Source organism: Ambystoma mexicanum, chromosome 1q (assembly GCF_040938575.1).
Source record: "Ambystoma mexicanum isolate Mex_15411 chromosome 1q, UKY_AmexF1_1, whole genome shotgun sequence".
Lineage (NCBI taxonomy): Eukaryota > Metazoa > Chordata > Amphibia > Caudata > Ambystomatidae > Ambystoma > Ambystoma mexicanum.
This window is the reverse complement of record NC_090922.1, coordinates 847,465,708-847,480,757: the sequence shown is the minus strand read 5'-3', so window position 1 is coordinate 847,480,757 and position 15,050 is coordinate 847,465,708. Positions and strand designations below refer to the sequence as shown.

Sequence of the window (15,050 nt, the reverse complement as noted above, 5' to 3'; positions counted from 1 at the left end):
AGTATGGAAAAGGAAGTGTGGATGCTGTATGATGCAAGAATCGCAAATCAAGGCCAATACCAATGGTGACATACCTATTGAAATTGTGGGCCAATTCAGTGCCGAATTGAAATTCAAAGGGAGAAGAGCCATGGGTGTGGTATATGTGGCAAGAAGAGGAGGAGAATTGTTGTCTTGGATGATAAAGCAGAGTTTGCAATCCGATTAGATCCTGGTCGTCCTGAACAAGTACTTTCTATATAAGGAAGTGAAGTGTGCAACAAGTCATCAGAAGTTACGGAGTGGTACCCTGAGCTGTTCGAGAAAATCCCTTCAGACTTAAACAAGGGTCAGTTCTGATTCCGTACAAGTTGCAGATGGTACCATTAGCATTGCAAAAGGAAGTTGTAGAAGAAATCACCATTGTGGAGAAAGTGGAGACTTCCGAATGGGTCAGCTCCATAGTTGTAGTGAGAAAACCGAATGGGTCTGCAAGACTTTGCATAGATCTAAGAAATCTAAGCAACAACGTGGTGGCAGAGAAGTTTCCATTGCCAAAAAAAAAAGTGTTTTCCGGAATGTCAGGCAGTGAGAACGGCGTGTTATTCAACCAGACTGATGTGCTGATTTCTGGTGTGAATGCAGAGGAGCAAGATGGATGTTTTAGAACAATGTTAGAAATACTGAAAGTAGCTGGATTGTCAATTGCCAGAGAGAAGTGTACCTTCAGGGTGAGCAAAGTGACGTACTTAGGAAATGAAATTTCAGGTGAAGGCATAAATGTAGTTTTCCATTGGGATGAGATCTGTTCCAAAGAATTTGAGACAGTTAAACAATGTATTGTCAGTGCTCCTGTTTTATCCGGTTTTGTAGGAGGTCCAAAAATGATAATCTATGCTGGTTTGGGGCCGTGTTGATCTACGAATTTGGTGAAGAATTGTGTACCATAGCATTTCCTCAGAAGGAGGTGAGTTCAGATATTCTGTGGTGGAGAAAGAGGCTTTGGCATGCATGTGAGCAGTTAACAAGTTCAAAATGTATTTGAAGGGTCACAATAAGGACAGATCACAACCCGCTAATTGGCATCTTTTTTAAAGGAGGTTTGGAAGGATAATGAAATAGGTCATCAGCTTACAGGATTTTCAGTATCGCATGGAGCATATTCAAAGGAAAAAGTAATGTTGTTGCAGATGCACTCTGCAGGTCTGCCCTGAGAGGCCAGAGGATTGAGGAGTGTTCCGATGAGGGTGAGGAGGAGGTAGCTGATATTTTTATAAGTACAGGACAGTATTGAGAGAGATGATTGGGATGTTGCATGCACTGGTGATAACATTTATTAATCAGTTCTTGATTTGGTGAAAAGGAATTCCCATGATTTTGGTGATGAGAAGGTTATGGACAACAGGAGGGTGAGAAATTAGCTGTGCGTGAAGGATCCCTATTTATGTAGGGTACATAGACTAGTGGTACCTGAAGATATGAGAAGAGTGGTCATGGAGTTTGGTCTTAGAGGCCATTTGGGTTTGGGGAGAACCAAGGCTCTGATAAGGTCAGATTTCTGGTAGCAGGGGGTCGATTAAGATGTGGAAGAAATGGTCAAATATTGCCCTGATTGTGTGGATGGTGATGTGGGATGTTTTTACCCATGCATCCGAGCCCTACCACAAAAACTGTGCAGTACTGGCATGGAAAACATCATGATGGCCAGAGCTTCCCAGAAAATGCACAGGGAAATGCATGAAGAATAGGCTGCCACCCATTTTTGCCGATGTTATGGGCACAGAAGGGCACTGCCTAAAACCCCCATTGGGCTACCCACACAGTAGCCTGAAACCATTGGGAATGGCAATGCTGATTGGCAAAAGCAACCTAGAACTGTGGGGAATTCATTTTCTTAAATCCTAAAAATGGTTGCATTACCAGTACTCACCACTATCAGAAAGCCGGCGTTTTAAAACAACACCAGACATTTGTGTAAAACTGAATAAATGAACCCAAAGCAGGCCAAAGAAAGACTTACTGAGAGGTGGATACAATGTAAAGTTATATTCTGAAGTGATTTGAAGGTTTATAACAAGACTGGCTGAGCTTTGCAGGTCTGCAGCGGCTTAAACTGAAACTGGATTTAAAATTACCAAAAATCGAAATGTGTAAATAAACTGAGGGACAGACTTGTGGCTGCCACATAGTTTGTCACTGTTAAAATGTCATAGTTTTGAACTTAGAATCAGCATTCTAGCTGCATGTGTAAAAATTGTTAGTTTTATTTGAATGCAGAAAACTGGGGAACAAAAAGTGACATTTTACCTGAAACCTGGCTTAAGGAAACTGGGATTCTGCCAGTCAGCTACCCCCGACAGGAGTGGGGGCTTGCCCAACAAATGCATTCCCAGGCCTGGCTGCATTCTGTTGCTCCGGCCAAAAGGAGGTCACACACTCTCTGATTGAATTACCAGGGGATTGTAAGAAACTAAAGAAAGGGCCCAGGCAGATGGTTTATTTGGGTAGTCGTAAATGGCTTCCATTTGAACAAAGCCCTTCCTTGACTCAGGCAGATGGTTTATTAGGGGGACCGTAAAATATCTTCCTCTTGGCAGAAGCTGGGAGGGGCAGGGTCTCTGAGCTTGGCAGAAACTGGATAAACTGGTTTCTACACCATGTGACCTGAAAAGACACACCCCTGTTGGCCAGAATATGATTCTAAGAAAGATGTATAACTCACAGTGCGGACTTGTCAAAATTATTTAAATGATACCATAATTCTTGTGAATGTTCTGTGCACGTTTTAAGACGCGTTGGGAATTTGTGTGATGTTCTGGGGCAAAACCCCGCTATTTATGGATACTACAGACTCTGTGTTTAAGCTAGAGACATGGGAATTTACTGGAGTATGTAAGGACAGGCCGTGTATATGTGTATAATTTTTAATGAAGAACCAAGGTTGCATAACCCACTAAAATCGAAAATAAGTTGCCATTTTTGAATGCAAGCCCTCAGGAAGAGCAGAGTTTGAACAGAGTATACCTCATGTGATAGGTAATATGTACATGCAATGACAAACCACTATGTATTTGAGAAATGTGTATTTTGATCAAATATAGATTTGTGTGCAATTTGACAGGGGAGTGACCTTTCTGCAAGCCATTAAATGACATCATTCTGACACACAACCCTGCTCTCCAGTGAGAACGCAAAGAATTCTCCAACCTATCAGAACTCTGAAGGGGTTGGGCCTAGAAAGCTAGCCTCTCCACCCACTTTCAAAACACATAAAAAGAGACTGCTGGGACAGGTAGGGAGATTCAATTCCATTTGCTGCAACGCGCTCTGCCGGACCATACAACATCCAGAAGATACCAGATTCAACACTTACACTTTAAAACTCCACAGAACTTGATTCAGAACTCAAAGCAAGGGCCTAAACCCACAAACTGAGAACTCTTCTCAGTAGGCCTAAGCATCCAGCAAACCTAACAGCGGTAGCAGCATCCAGGAGCTGTGCAGATCAGCGCTGGGTCCAGAGAAAGCTGTGCAGAAAGATCCAGAAGCAGTGCTGTACCCAGAGAAAGCAGAGCAGTATCCAGAACCAGAGGCCAGAGATCCAGAGTGACCCAGACTGCTGTTAGCAGAACCAGAGAACTGACCCAGATCACTGTGAAGTGCCGAGACCAGAACCGGAGTCCAGTCCAAAACCTGACCAGATCCGTGGGGAGGCCTATTTCAAAATATATTGTGAGTACCTAGCAGAACTGTGCAGAACCAATCTCTTAGTTAAAATAATATAATTCAATCTATTTTAATCTAACCAGAACTGCCTCCTAACTGTCACCTGTCATTTGCAAAGCTGTCACCTGTCATTTTCTAGCTGCAAGCTGTAACCTGTTGCTTTGAACTTTTAAAATTTCAAATCCGAAAAACTACCTTTATTTAATCGTCTGTATCTCTGGAACCGTATGGGCTAGGAACTTGGTTTAACTTTCCTCTGAAAGCTTAGAATCTCAGCTTTTCAACAAGCTTAGAACCGACTACTCCTTATACTTGTGCCGTAATCGTGATTCACACATTCCCGGATTTTGCCGCGATTCGCGATTTGGTTAAAAATCCAGCCACGTGTGAAAACAGCAGCTTCCTTGCTTTCCTTTGCCAAAAATGTGTTTAATCTGCTAGTTACTCCTAGATCCTTGCTAGAGTGAGCCTGAACTCATCCCAAGTATATTTCACTCACCCTGAACCTCCTAAAGGGAATTAAAACCATTTTCAGCATATTCCTCACTTCATTGCCAGCACATATAAAAGCATTTTGGGCCTGTGTTTCAAACTTCTGTAGTCTAAGCTTGCTGGGGTGAACTGAATTTGATTGCATTTCTGAGAACTGTGTGCTTTCCTTCCATTTCCTTGCATTGCATAAAGGGGGGGGAGTGGATTGCCAGAGGAAAGTGATTACATTGTTTTGTTGAAATCATATTGAGTATTGAGTATTGAGTATTTTCTGTATTGCATTTTCATTCAACATTGCATCCATCTGAACTTATATAAAGCATTCTCTACCACCTTATTCTTCTGTTCCTATTCACAAGTGTGCTAGTGCCCGACTATCCATTATAGATTACTGCTCAGATTAAGTGTGATATTCAATTATGAATTCATTATAAAAGTGTGATATATATATATATATTGTTTAAATTTTCAAATAAACCTTTTAAACTTGCAAAACAGAACTACTTCTTGGCTCAGTGGGGTCAGGGGGATTCCAAGAGAGGGGTGTTATATAGGGGTAGTCATCCAGAACTCATGAACTGGACATAAAGATATATCAATAAGGGTTTCCATTCAGTATCCCAGACTAGGCATTGACTTAGCTGTAGTGCTGGATTGAATCCTCTTACAGTGACAAAGGGCTTAGGGTAAGCAAATATCCCATGAGGGTGAGGGGCAGTCCCAAGGTTCCTTGGGATGACATTGCTTTGGATCTATTGGGTCCCCTTGATATTAGAGGCTCCAAGGACACTTACTTATTGATTGTAATGGATCTTCGATCGAAATGGCCGGGGGTTTGTGTATTGAAAGAGGTTTCCAGCAGAAGTATAATCAGATCTTTAGAGCCCCTGGTCTGGCGGGGGGTTTCCCTCGCCGTTGCTTATCGGACAATGGAGCTCAATTTGTTTCAAAAGAGTTCAGTTTGTTTTTTGAGAATTATGGCATTGAACAAGTGAAAACAGCTCTTTATAATCCCCAGGGAAATGGTTGCATAGAAAGGTTTAACCGCACTTTGATGGATGTGATTAGGATTGCAGTGGCCATGGGTGAGGATTGAATAAGAGCTGTCATGGAGAGAGTGTTTCAGTACAGGCTGGCTCCACATGCAGTAACAGGAGTTACGCCTTTTGAATTGTTGTGTGGTAGAATGCCCAATACCCACCTGTGCCCGGGTTGGATGGGCAGATCAAGATGTGAGAAAGTGAATATGGAATGTGTGAGAGAGAATTTGTTGGTTAGTTGATACAAGGCGAAGAAAAGATTTAATTAAAAAAACTGCTGCAGAAAACTTTTTGTAAAGCCTGGTGATGTGATTAAAGTGAAGTTACCAATCAAAGTGAGGAAGGGTAATTCCAGATTTTCAAAGCCCAATGAGGTAATCAAAGATGTGGGGGCTTCCATTCTTGTCAAAGGTGGAGGAGTGTGGAGTAAAGAGAGAGTGGCTGTTATGCGCAAGATGAATTTGGATGTTGGATAGTGGGAGGAAGGGAGGTGTTAGGAGTGTCCATGTTCCACTTATACTGTTCGTGCCATTGTCCTGTAATATTGTACGTAGTTATTTCCCACATCAGAATTGTTCAATGAGTGGTTCCCCTTATAGTGTTAATCACCACAAGGAACCTGAAACCATTGGGTGGTCTAGAGTGCAGGAGAGGCTCCAGGTTCCATGGAGTGTCAGTTGGTAGTTTGCTTAGCTGGAGGTAGCTGTTAAGTATCTTACCTCCTTTACCAAATGAAATAAAGCTTTGTTTGTAGTGTCACCATTGTCCTGATCAATCATTAGAGGTCAGTGGCCAATCTTAACAACAAATCTATAATTTTAAATGTTGTGAAAGTAGACATAAATACCAATCCAAAGTTCCAGAAAATACAATCAGATTTGCTAGCCTAGGCAAGGCTTCTGCCACCACATATCATTTTAGTCCCAAGATGTATGTCACTGTATTGATTCAATATTGATCAAATATCCCTGCATGCTGCATGCTTCTAATAGAGTGATGCTGAATGTACCATCTTTTATGGGTGTTGCTCAACAACACAATGGTATTAGTCATGTCAGTTTGGTGGGTGCAGCTCAAATACCCCATGGTACTATTCACGATGAAGTGTTGTGGGTGCTGCCCAAATACCCGTTAGTACTATCCACAATGCAGTTTGATTGGTGCTGCTCAAATACCCCATGGTACTGTTCACAATGTAGTTTTATGGGTGCTGCCCAAATACCCTGTCGTACGATTCCCTATTTAGTTTTATGGGTGCTGCTCAAATACCCTCCAGTACTATTCACAATGCAGTTTTATGGGTCGTGCCCAAATGCCCCCTGGTACTACTCACTATGTAGGTTTATGGGTGCTGCTCAACTATCCCGTTGTCTATTCACAATGTAGTTTTATGGGTGCTGCTCAAATACCCCAAGGTACTATTCACATTGTAGATGCTGGAGACAATAACACTTTGCAGCTGCATTCCATCATCCCTAGCAGACACCGCTTGTAAAGATACATATGCACACAGTAGGAGGAACAAACAGCTGTATATATGTGATATGTGTGGAACCGATATTGTGCACAAGCAGGAAAATAATTTTACATGAAACATGACTTGTGGTTTTACCAGAACACATATGAATTATCAAGACAATCGAACAACGGAAAGATTCTGACAAAACAGAACTGAGCGCCATGATGCCTTTGGCAAAAGCGTGCTCTAGAAGAAACAAATTGATTGATCGATTGAGTTTGAAGTGTTCACAACATTTTCTTTTTTAAATAAAGGCTACTGGAAAAATAGAATAGGCAGTAGTACATATGTTGCAACCAAAATATGCTAATGAGCGAGTACAGTGCATTCTAAAGGAAATGTATGTATAAACCTAAACAGAAGCTATTTCATAAACACATACTTACACTGACACAAGTGGGATATTTAATATGCCCTGCATCACATATTTGAGCCATGGCATTGGAGCGCCTGTGCGCCTGGAATCCATCTTTACAGCGAAACTCCACAGAGTCACCATTCTCAATGTACTGCTTGTTAGCATGTTCTGGGAGCAGCTGTATATTATATCTAGCAATTACATCCTGTGACATCAAGCACGGCCCTGCAACATTAAACAGGAATGCATTAAATCATGTAAATAAAGCGTTTGCAAGATGGCGAATTACTTACAGCCGATTCATCTTGTTTTGTATTTAATCGTTTGCTGTTAACATTTTAAAAGACATAACAATTCATTGGCACGATACCTTTGCAGAATGCAACTTCAGATTCACATAAATCAGTGCAACAGTCACACTAAATACCAATACAAGGTATTAACTAAAACGTGCATATATAACATATTCTAAAGAGGGCATAGGAAGATCATTTATTCCGGAAGCATATGTTTTACAGCAGATAAATGCTACTATGCCTTATAAAGAACCGTCAAAATTCCTCAGGTAAGTAATATTAAGTTAATCAGAAGAGAGAACTAATTTAATATATGCAGTCAGACAAGAATGAAAGCATCCTTGAGCCTACAAACCTAACGAACCAAGACAAGCAAAATAAGTTCTTGCAAAGTGTATTCTTTCTACAAGGTTCCAATAGAATTGGCTCAATCAAAGATCAGGAAAACCAAGGTGGAGGTCGCTACACCACCAACTCAGCCGATTGTGATATATCACTGCTTTACTGACCGATTCATCCTGTACATTCGATAAACCGCATGAGCAAGAGTATAAGGGTGTGTACTCACCCAGCAGATAAAATTATACATGTTCATGGTACCTTCCGTATCAATCTCCTCAAGTAATTTGTACCCAAATTAATTCCCCCACCAGTCTTCCCCCACAGGCATGAATGGTGTAGATTGCAAAACAGATTGACCTGGGTCAAATTCCGTTACTATTTCTGAAAGTACAGTCTGGATGGCTGAAGACATAAGAGTATACCTCAATATTCCCCCACAACAGTTGCAAGTAGGATCTCACACATTGCAGCCTAAAGTGGAGTTGTGCACATCCGTTTTAATATTGCAGCATTTGACAGATAAGATAAGGTACCGAAGGAGCAACCAAAGGGGAGAGAAAAAGATAAAAGCTGGAGCAGAGAACGGAGAAGGGAAGAAAAAGGCAGTCTGGGCGGGAAATCACCCAATTCATATCGACTATTTTACGAAAAGAGTTTGACATACACATCTATCGATATGGGAGTGAACTGAAGCCTACATTATAAGCATGTGTAGTGAATGCATATCATATGATAAAAGGGGCAACAAATATAATTCTTGTAGCTTTAATGTTTGAAAACACATAATATTAAATGCTACCTTAATTTTGTCTCCGGAAATCATCTATTTAACATCTATGGATGTTACATCAATAAAACAAAGACTAAAACTCTTAAAGCAGTTTATAGTGTCCTAACTTATTTAGACAACTTTCAGACACAAAGCAGGATACACTTAGACTTTTACCCGGATCTTGGAGCAATGACTACCCTGATCGAGATCTAGGATAATACTTTGACAATTCTAGATTCTGGAAATATATTCAACCCAGGTCTACTGACACTTACTGTGGCATTTGAACAAATGGATCCTCAAATACGGATATTGTAATTTGCAAAACTGGCAAAAGAAGTATCTTTGATTTTATACAAAGCATCAAAAGCATTAAATTAGGAACATTTTAACCTAAAGCTGGAACTTTATCTATTGTACCTCAAGACTTCCCATCAGGCCTAATCTTACTTGACATTTGTATGGCTCTATTACGTTGTTTGGTCAGAAATCCCCGGCTGCATATATTTCTTATTTGCTTGCCATACAGCTGATTACCACAGTCAATTGAGAAGCAGAAGAATATATGAAATGAATTGTTTGGGGAAAATAAAAGGAGGATCAGAGCATAGTTACACCAAATAAACGTTATCAAAATGTTTCAGATTCAGCTGGCAGATTCAAAAGCATCTGGCACATTGGCTTTTGACAAGAGGAGGGAAATAAAAGTACAAGTTAAATATCTATTGGTCTTCCGAGTAAAGAGCATTGTCTGAAATCCTAAATTTAAGTCATTACCAAGTGAAGTTTCTTTCAGCTCGAGCAAATGAACGCAATTCTGCCATGCATCAGAGCAGTTGGCAGTGTATTATGGCACATGGAACCTTAGTGATCTTGGGATGAATGAGTCTAAGGAAAGGATCTAATGCAGTTTTACCGGCATGCTACACCTACAACAGACACAGTGTCATATTCATTGGTGGGTTTCACAAAAGTAATAAAGCATCAGCCATGAATACACTTTACATTACTTGTCAGCCTGCACTAGGATCCCATTGAAAGTTGTATGGCTGCTATACAACATATTGTTGAATTTATACTGTTAGTACCCAAAACTGACCACCCTTCAGTACTTACATTCTTAACCTCCTTCAATTATCTATGCCCTACATTCATATCCACCATGAGTAAACATACCTTCAAAGTTCTGGCCCCCTGGTCTGAAATAACATGCCAGTGGAGCTAAGGTTGGAGAAAAGCCAGGATCTATATGTGTGTGTGTGTGTATGTGTGTGTGTGTGTGTATGTGTGTGTGATCAGTTGGTGTCTTATAAGTGGGTGCGCTTGCGATAATGAAATACTGACTGGGGATCTGATATGTAATATTGTGTAATATTGTGTTAACCTCCTGCAAAGCGCACGTTACTGCCTTGATTCAGACTTTAGAGCACCTTGTGAGTCCCCTCCTCCTTGCCCATTGGGCATTTTAAGCATCATTTTGAGGGACAATTTCTTTCTTTGTGCTTTGCAACTCATGAGCTACTTAAATCTGATGTACTCTTCAGTATTGTGGTACTGCTGTATCCGGTCATTGCGTCGAATACAAAGCATTGACAGACCATACCATTGAAAAAAATGCATTAAAAAGAACATTGAATGCATTTTTTTTAATGGTTTAAAAAGGGGGCTTGGGGGGAACCGCCAGAATTTTTATTTTTTTTAATGCATTCAATGCCTTATTTTGTAGATGCTTTTTTTGTCAATGGTATGGTTGTCGATGGTTTGGCTGTCGATGCAATTACTAGGCCAAAGATGAGAATTAAGATGAGGATACCATTTGCCAATGGGTATATTATTGGACAAGGAACTCTGCATCTCTTTTGACCATACACCAAACTTAATATAAAGGAAAGTAAAGATGTTTAAAAACATTGTATGCCCACATTTTCCTCAACTGATGAAGGAAGAGGATCTTGCATGGTTTCCACCCAAACCATTTGACTTTTATAGATTCTGATGTCATGGACTTCACCCATTCTGCCCTGCAGAGCAGAAGGAGCAAAGGGTGAGATATCATTTCATGTCAGAATTCCGTTCTTATATGAGTAAACTAGTATTGGCTTGACAAGGCCTAGTAGAATGTAGTGCCTTGAAGCAAAGAGTGCTATCCATGATTTAAAGGGCAGTCTAAGCAGACATACTTAGAAATAGCCACGTAGTTCTTCAAACAGCAGACGTATACTCAAAGCGTTTTATGCTCTCAGAGGCCTGAAATAGCCTCAGATTGCAAAGCAGCCACATAGTGAGAAGTGTGTTTTTATGTGGTCCCTTTCATTCATTTATTATAACGAAGCGCTTAGCAGATTGAAACAGCTTGATCAATAATACATGATTACATAGGCAGATTTAAGCAGGTCAGTGCAAGAACCCCATATCCTTACATACTGTACCAGTGAGCCATGAAATCAAATCCATTTTCATTTTCCATATTAAGGGATAAATGGCAGACTGCCTATGAGCCAGGGCACAAAAAAGCATGACGTAGCGTCCTTGACCTAGGTCCTACATTGATATTTCGACAAGGCGCTTTTAAGCGACTTGCTAGGAACTTATAAAGCAGCAGGATGCTTCAGAGCGACTTTCTGAAGGCTGATTAATTAGCATTTTGCTGAAGGGGAAGGGCTCAATTTTATTTATCTACATCACACATGAGGGTAAGGAACTAACTTTCATGGTATACAAGTTAGAAGCTGAGGTGCTGCCCATCGGGTGACAGCAGGTTTGATGGTAAGGGACTTTCCAATCTAGACTCTATAAATATATAACTACATCCTCCATACAGCGAATTGGCTGGCTTGCTGTGACAGTGTTATGCTGAGATTGGGTCAGATGGTGCATGAGGTGTTTGCTTTAGCTGGACGTTTGCTTGACTGAATAATCTGCTCCAAGTCTGGTCTTTTTTATGATTGATGCATTGCTGCAGTGCATTTGTGCTTTGCATTTTATATTGGGATGACATGCATTGGGATACAATAATTGTTTTATTGAGCTAAGCTTTTGAATGAGTTTGGAAACCGTAGAGTAAGTTTTGAATGACGTTATTAGTATTGTTCTAGGTGACTTGAATTGAGAAGTATATAGTGAAAGAGGATTTAAATCCCATGCGGGGTTAGATCGGACCCATGATTGTGAATGAAGGAAGATTCGTTTGATTAAAGAGAAGAGACTTGTTATTTACCAAACAAACGTGCTTCAATTCTATGTGAAAACAGAGAAACAATTGGAATTTCGTTTAAGACAACAAATGTGTTGGAACATTTTGCTATTATAGTGAGAATGTAACAAGGGTTTTTTACATGCTAATGAATGCTTTTTTTATACCGCGTTGGTCATTTCTGACTCTGATACATTGGTACAATGAAATGCTAACAAACGACAAAATGTTTTGTGATGCATTATGCCTCTCTCCATGAAGACCTTCTGTTCTATCCTCTTCCTATTTGTATAAATATGTGCATTAGGAGCAACAGGGACCTATCATGGGTGTACAGTCATATAATCGCTACAAAAAAGTCATCTAAAAAAAAGGGCCGAAAATGCTGTGGTTTGACCCAGTAAAGTTATACCCATTAGGCCATTTAAGGGGAGCGGGGGTTGCAAGGGTGTCCCCCACTCTTCTTAAATGGTATAATGGGTCCAGGGTTTGCGGGCGTGTACCCGCATCCATAACATGGATTGCGGAGGCAGAGCCACAGCCTTTTTGTCCTGATCTTTAGTCTAAATTGCCATTTTTTGCTGCGATTTTAACACGTGGAACCCTATCGTGGACATCTTGCAGAACAAATGAGTAAGGTATCAGGTGTAGGGGTTTTACACTGATACAAATGTGTAAGTGAGCTGCGAAGGAAATGTACTCTGAGACGGGTGTATTACATGGCCTTTTCCGCAAAGTCTGTCTTTCATTCAATCAGATTTATGTCAGAAGCACTGTGAGACCAGGGGAATTATGGACATCAAAGCATCAACAGGCACTCTGGAGTAAAGGTCAAAAGAACCCCTTGTCCACACATTGGCACACTGAATAACTTGATGTGGATTTGAAAAATAAGAAAGTTGTCATCACATCCCAGTGTCACCAAGGACAGAGGATCACTTGCGCACCAGCCGACAATGCAAAGCAGACTGCATTTATCATTTTGATTTTGCTACCGCTGACCTGGACAGTGACCATGAGCAGGGGCCCTTTTCTGAACACATTAGGAAATGGTAATGACTTGGACATTGAGCTGTAAGCAAAATAAGACCTAATGGACAATGCTACATAGGATGAGTCAGCAATCTGTGTCAGACGGGTACAGTCTACCTGCTAGTGTGTTGAAACACCTCACTCTATTTAACTTGAAATAAGCATCTGCATGACACTACAGCAGATGCTGGCACACAATTTACAATGTGGACAGAATAGTATTAAAGCAAAGAGGGGTTTGCTTTGAAAATGTAGAATATAATGTTGTATATAACTATGGAATGAATTATTCCCACCTCACTATCCATATGCCTCGATGCCCCTGAAATGTGAACGAAGCATTCATTCTCACACTAAAAATATAAAGTAAACTACATATCAATAAAAATCCTGAGCGCATATATGTGTAATGTGTAGATTGAGCCAAGATGGCGTCCTTGTCAGCATAGCAGCCTTGTGCATCAGCTCACGCAACTATAACTTTGAAAGTAAAATATTTTAGGAAAATGTTGCAACTTACTTTTATAGACATAGTAAAATAGTTTTTCAAAGGGTATTTCTAAACAGAGAACTAAATGAACACTCACCCTGAGCATGAAGGGATTTGTAAAGACTGTATGCATGAAAGAACAGGAACTCATAGCCATTATATGATGTCCGGCCCTTTTCAAGGGATTCAGATCATGTCCTGGGTACTCAGGAGGGCACTCATTTACTTTCTCTAAGAACATCATTCTAACTGTCCAGGTTTCTGCCTACACGCTAAGGAAACCACTGGACTGTGGACCCCTGGTAAGAGTCCAAAATAGAACAGTGTATAAACCTTCATTTAGAAAATTACTATGATCCAACATGCAGGATCTAAGTCCTCATCTTAACATTGACATTCATTTAGTTTACATGCTGGTAAAGGTACCTCTGAAATAATGAGTATCCCCAACTCTTCATGGGTTTCATTGTTACCATGTGTCCTATCACCACACTGCAATTCATTCCTTCGTTTTCATGAAAGGTAGTTGGAAGCTCTTCTTTTAGAGTTCCCATGTAGTTAACAAAGTAAGAAAGATACACATAGAACAGCTTATCGAGACAGGATGCATTTTTGTCATGTTCCCTTGAGGTAGTGGCCCATAAATAAAAGCCATTGAGTGGTGTCTTTCTATCTTGCAAATCATGCCATAATAATTTGACACATTTGTATGCCCTGTCACCATGGGCCCAAACCACCACAATGGATTTTAGTTTTCAAGGCAAGATATGTTCCGTAAATCTTTATCACTGCTGTTAGCAAATGTCTGCAACATATATACATTATATATTATATTATAAATGATATGCACCACCCTTGTACAAACCCAAGTACCTAATCTTGTGACATTGCAATATCATCAAACATTGTCATATGTGCTTTGGGAGAATGTGCCTCAATAAGAATCAGTTAAGACTACAGCCCAAATAGATTATTATATATTTATAAACACAAACAGCTGTTTATAACAAACTCCCAAAAGAACAAAAAATGTAACCAAATCTGCTAGGTATTTGTTTCAGATGAATCCTTAACTAATGAAAATATGTGAGCACTTGGTTATGTAACATGTAGACACCCCCTGCATGTTCATCGCAGTCCTCCACCATCCTAGTTTGAGCAGGTGAATAATCAGTTATCTGAGTCAATTGTTGCTTTCAATGATTAAGAATGGGATAATTATTATTATATTATGTACATAGAAAATGCACTTTAAGCATGAAACATGTGGCCCCTGAATCTTTGCATACAATAAATATGACTTGCAATCATCTAAAATGATATCATGCTTATACTTATTGAATGAGCATGCACTCTAAAACATGGACACAAAAGCTAATCAAGGAGAATACTCTGTAAAAGACCATCTTTTTTGGAGCACAAATGAGCTTTGCAGCTGGAGCTTTGACTTTAAAAAAGGTTTTACTGGAAGTGCAGACAGACTCTTCCTTGCTCACCCGATGAACCTTACCTGCTCTACCCCTTGTCCTATAGCTTGCACACACATTTTAGGCTGCACTGCATTCATCACCTGTCTTATTGTTTCTGCATTTGTGATGTATCATTAAACAAATCCAGCAATGACTCCTAAATGTAAGAATTGTCCTTACGCTGTTTGCTATCTACTAAGACATTGAGGAGAAAGCACACCCAGAGTAAAGATCATTAAGCTGCAAGAAAAAGGTGTTCTATAGGGTGTGTAGGTGTTTACCTTACTGCACCGAATTTAAGAATTCAGGTAACATGCCTACAAATATGTTACACAAACATAC

The 15,050-nt window shown here is 40.1% G+C and overlaps 1 protein-coding gene across 1 annotated transcript in view; it reads right to left on the bottom strand.

Moving 5' to 3' along the window:
* Positions 1 to 15,050, bottom strand: part of LOC138537904 (complement factor H-like) — a 763,015-nt gene that overhangs the window by 13,877 nt on the left and 734,088 nt on the right. The window contains exon 12 of the mRNA XM_069641488.1: positions 7,143 to 7,339. Within this exon, the coding sequence (XP_069497589.1) occupies positions 7,143 to 7,339 (197 nt within the window). The remainder of the gene's footprint in view (positions 1 to 7,142; positions 7,340 to 15,050) is intronic.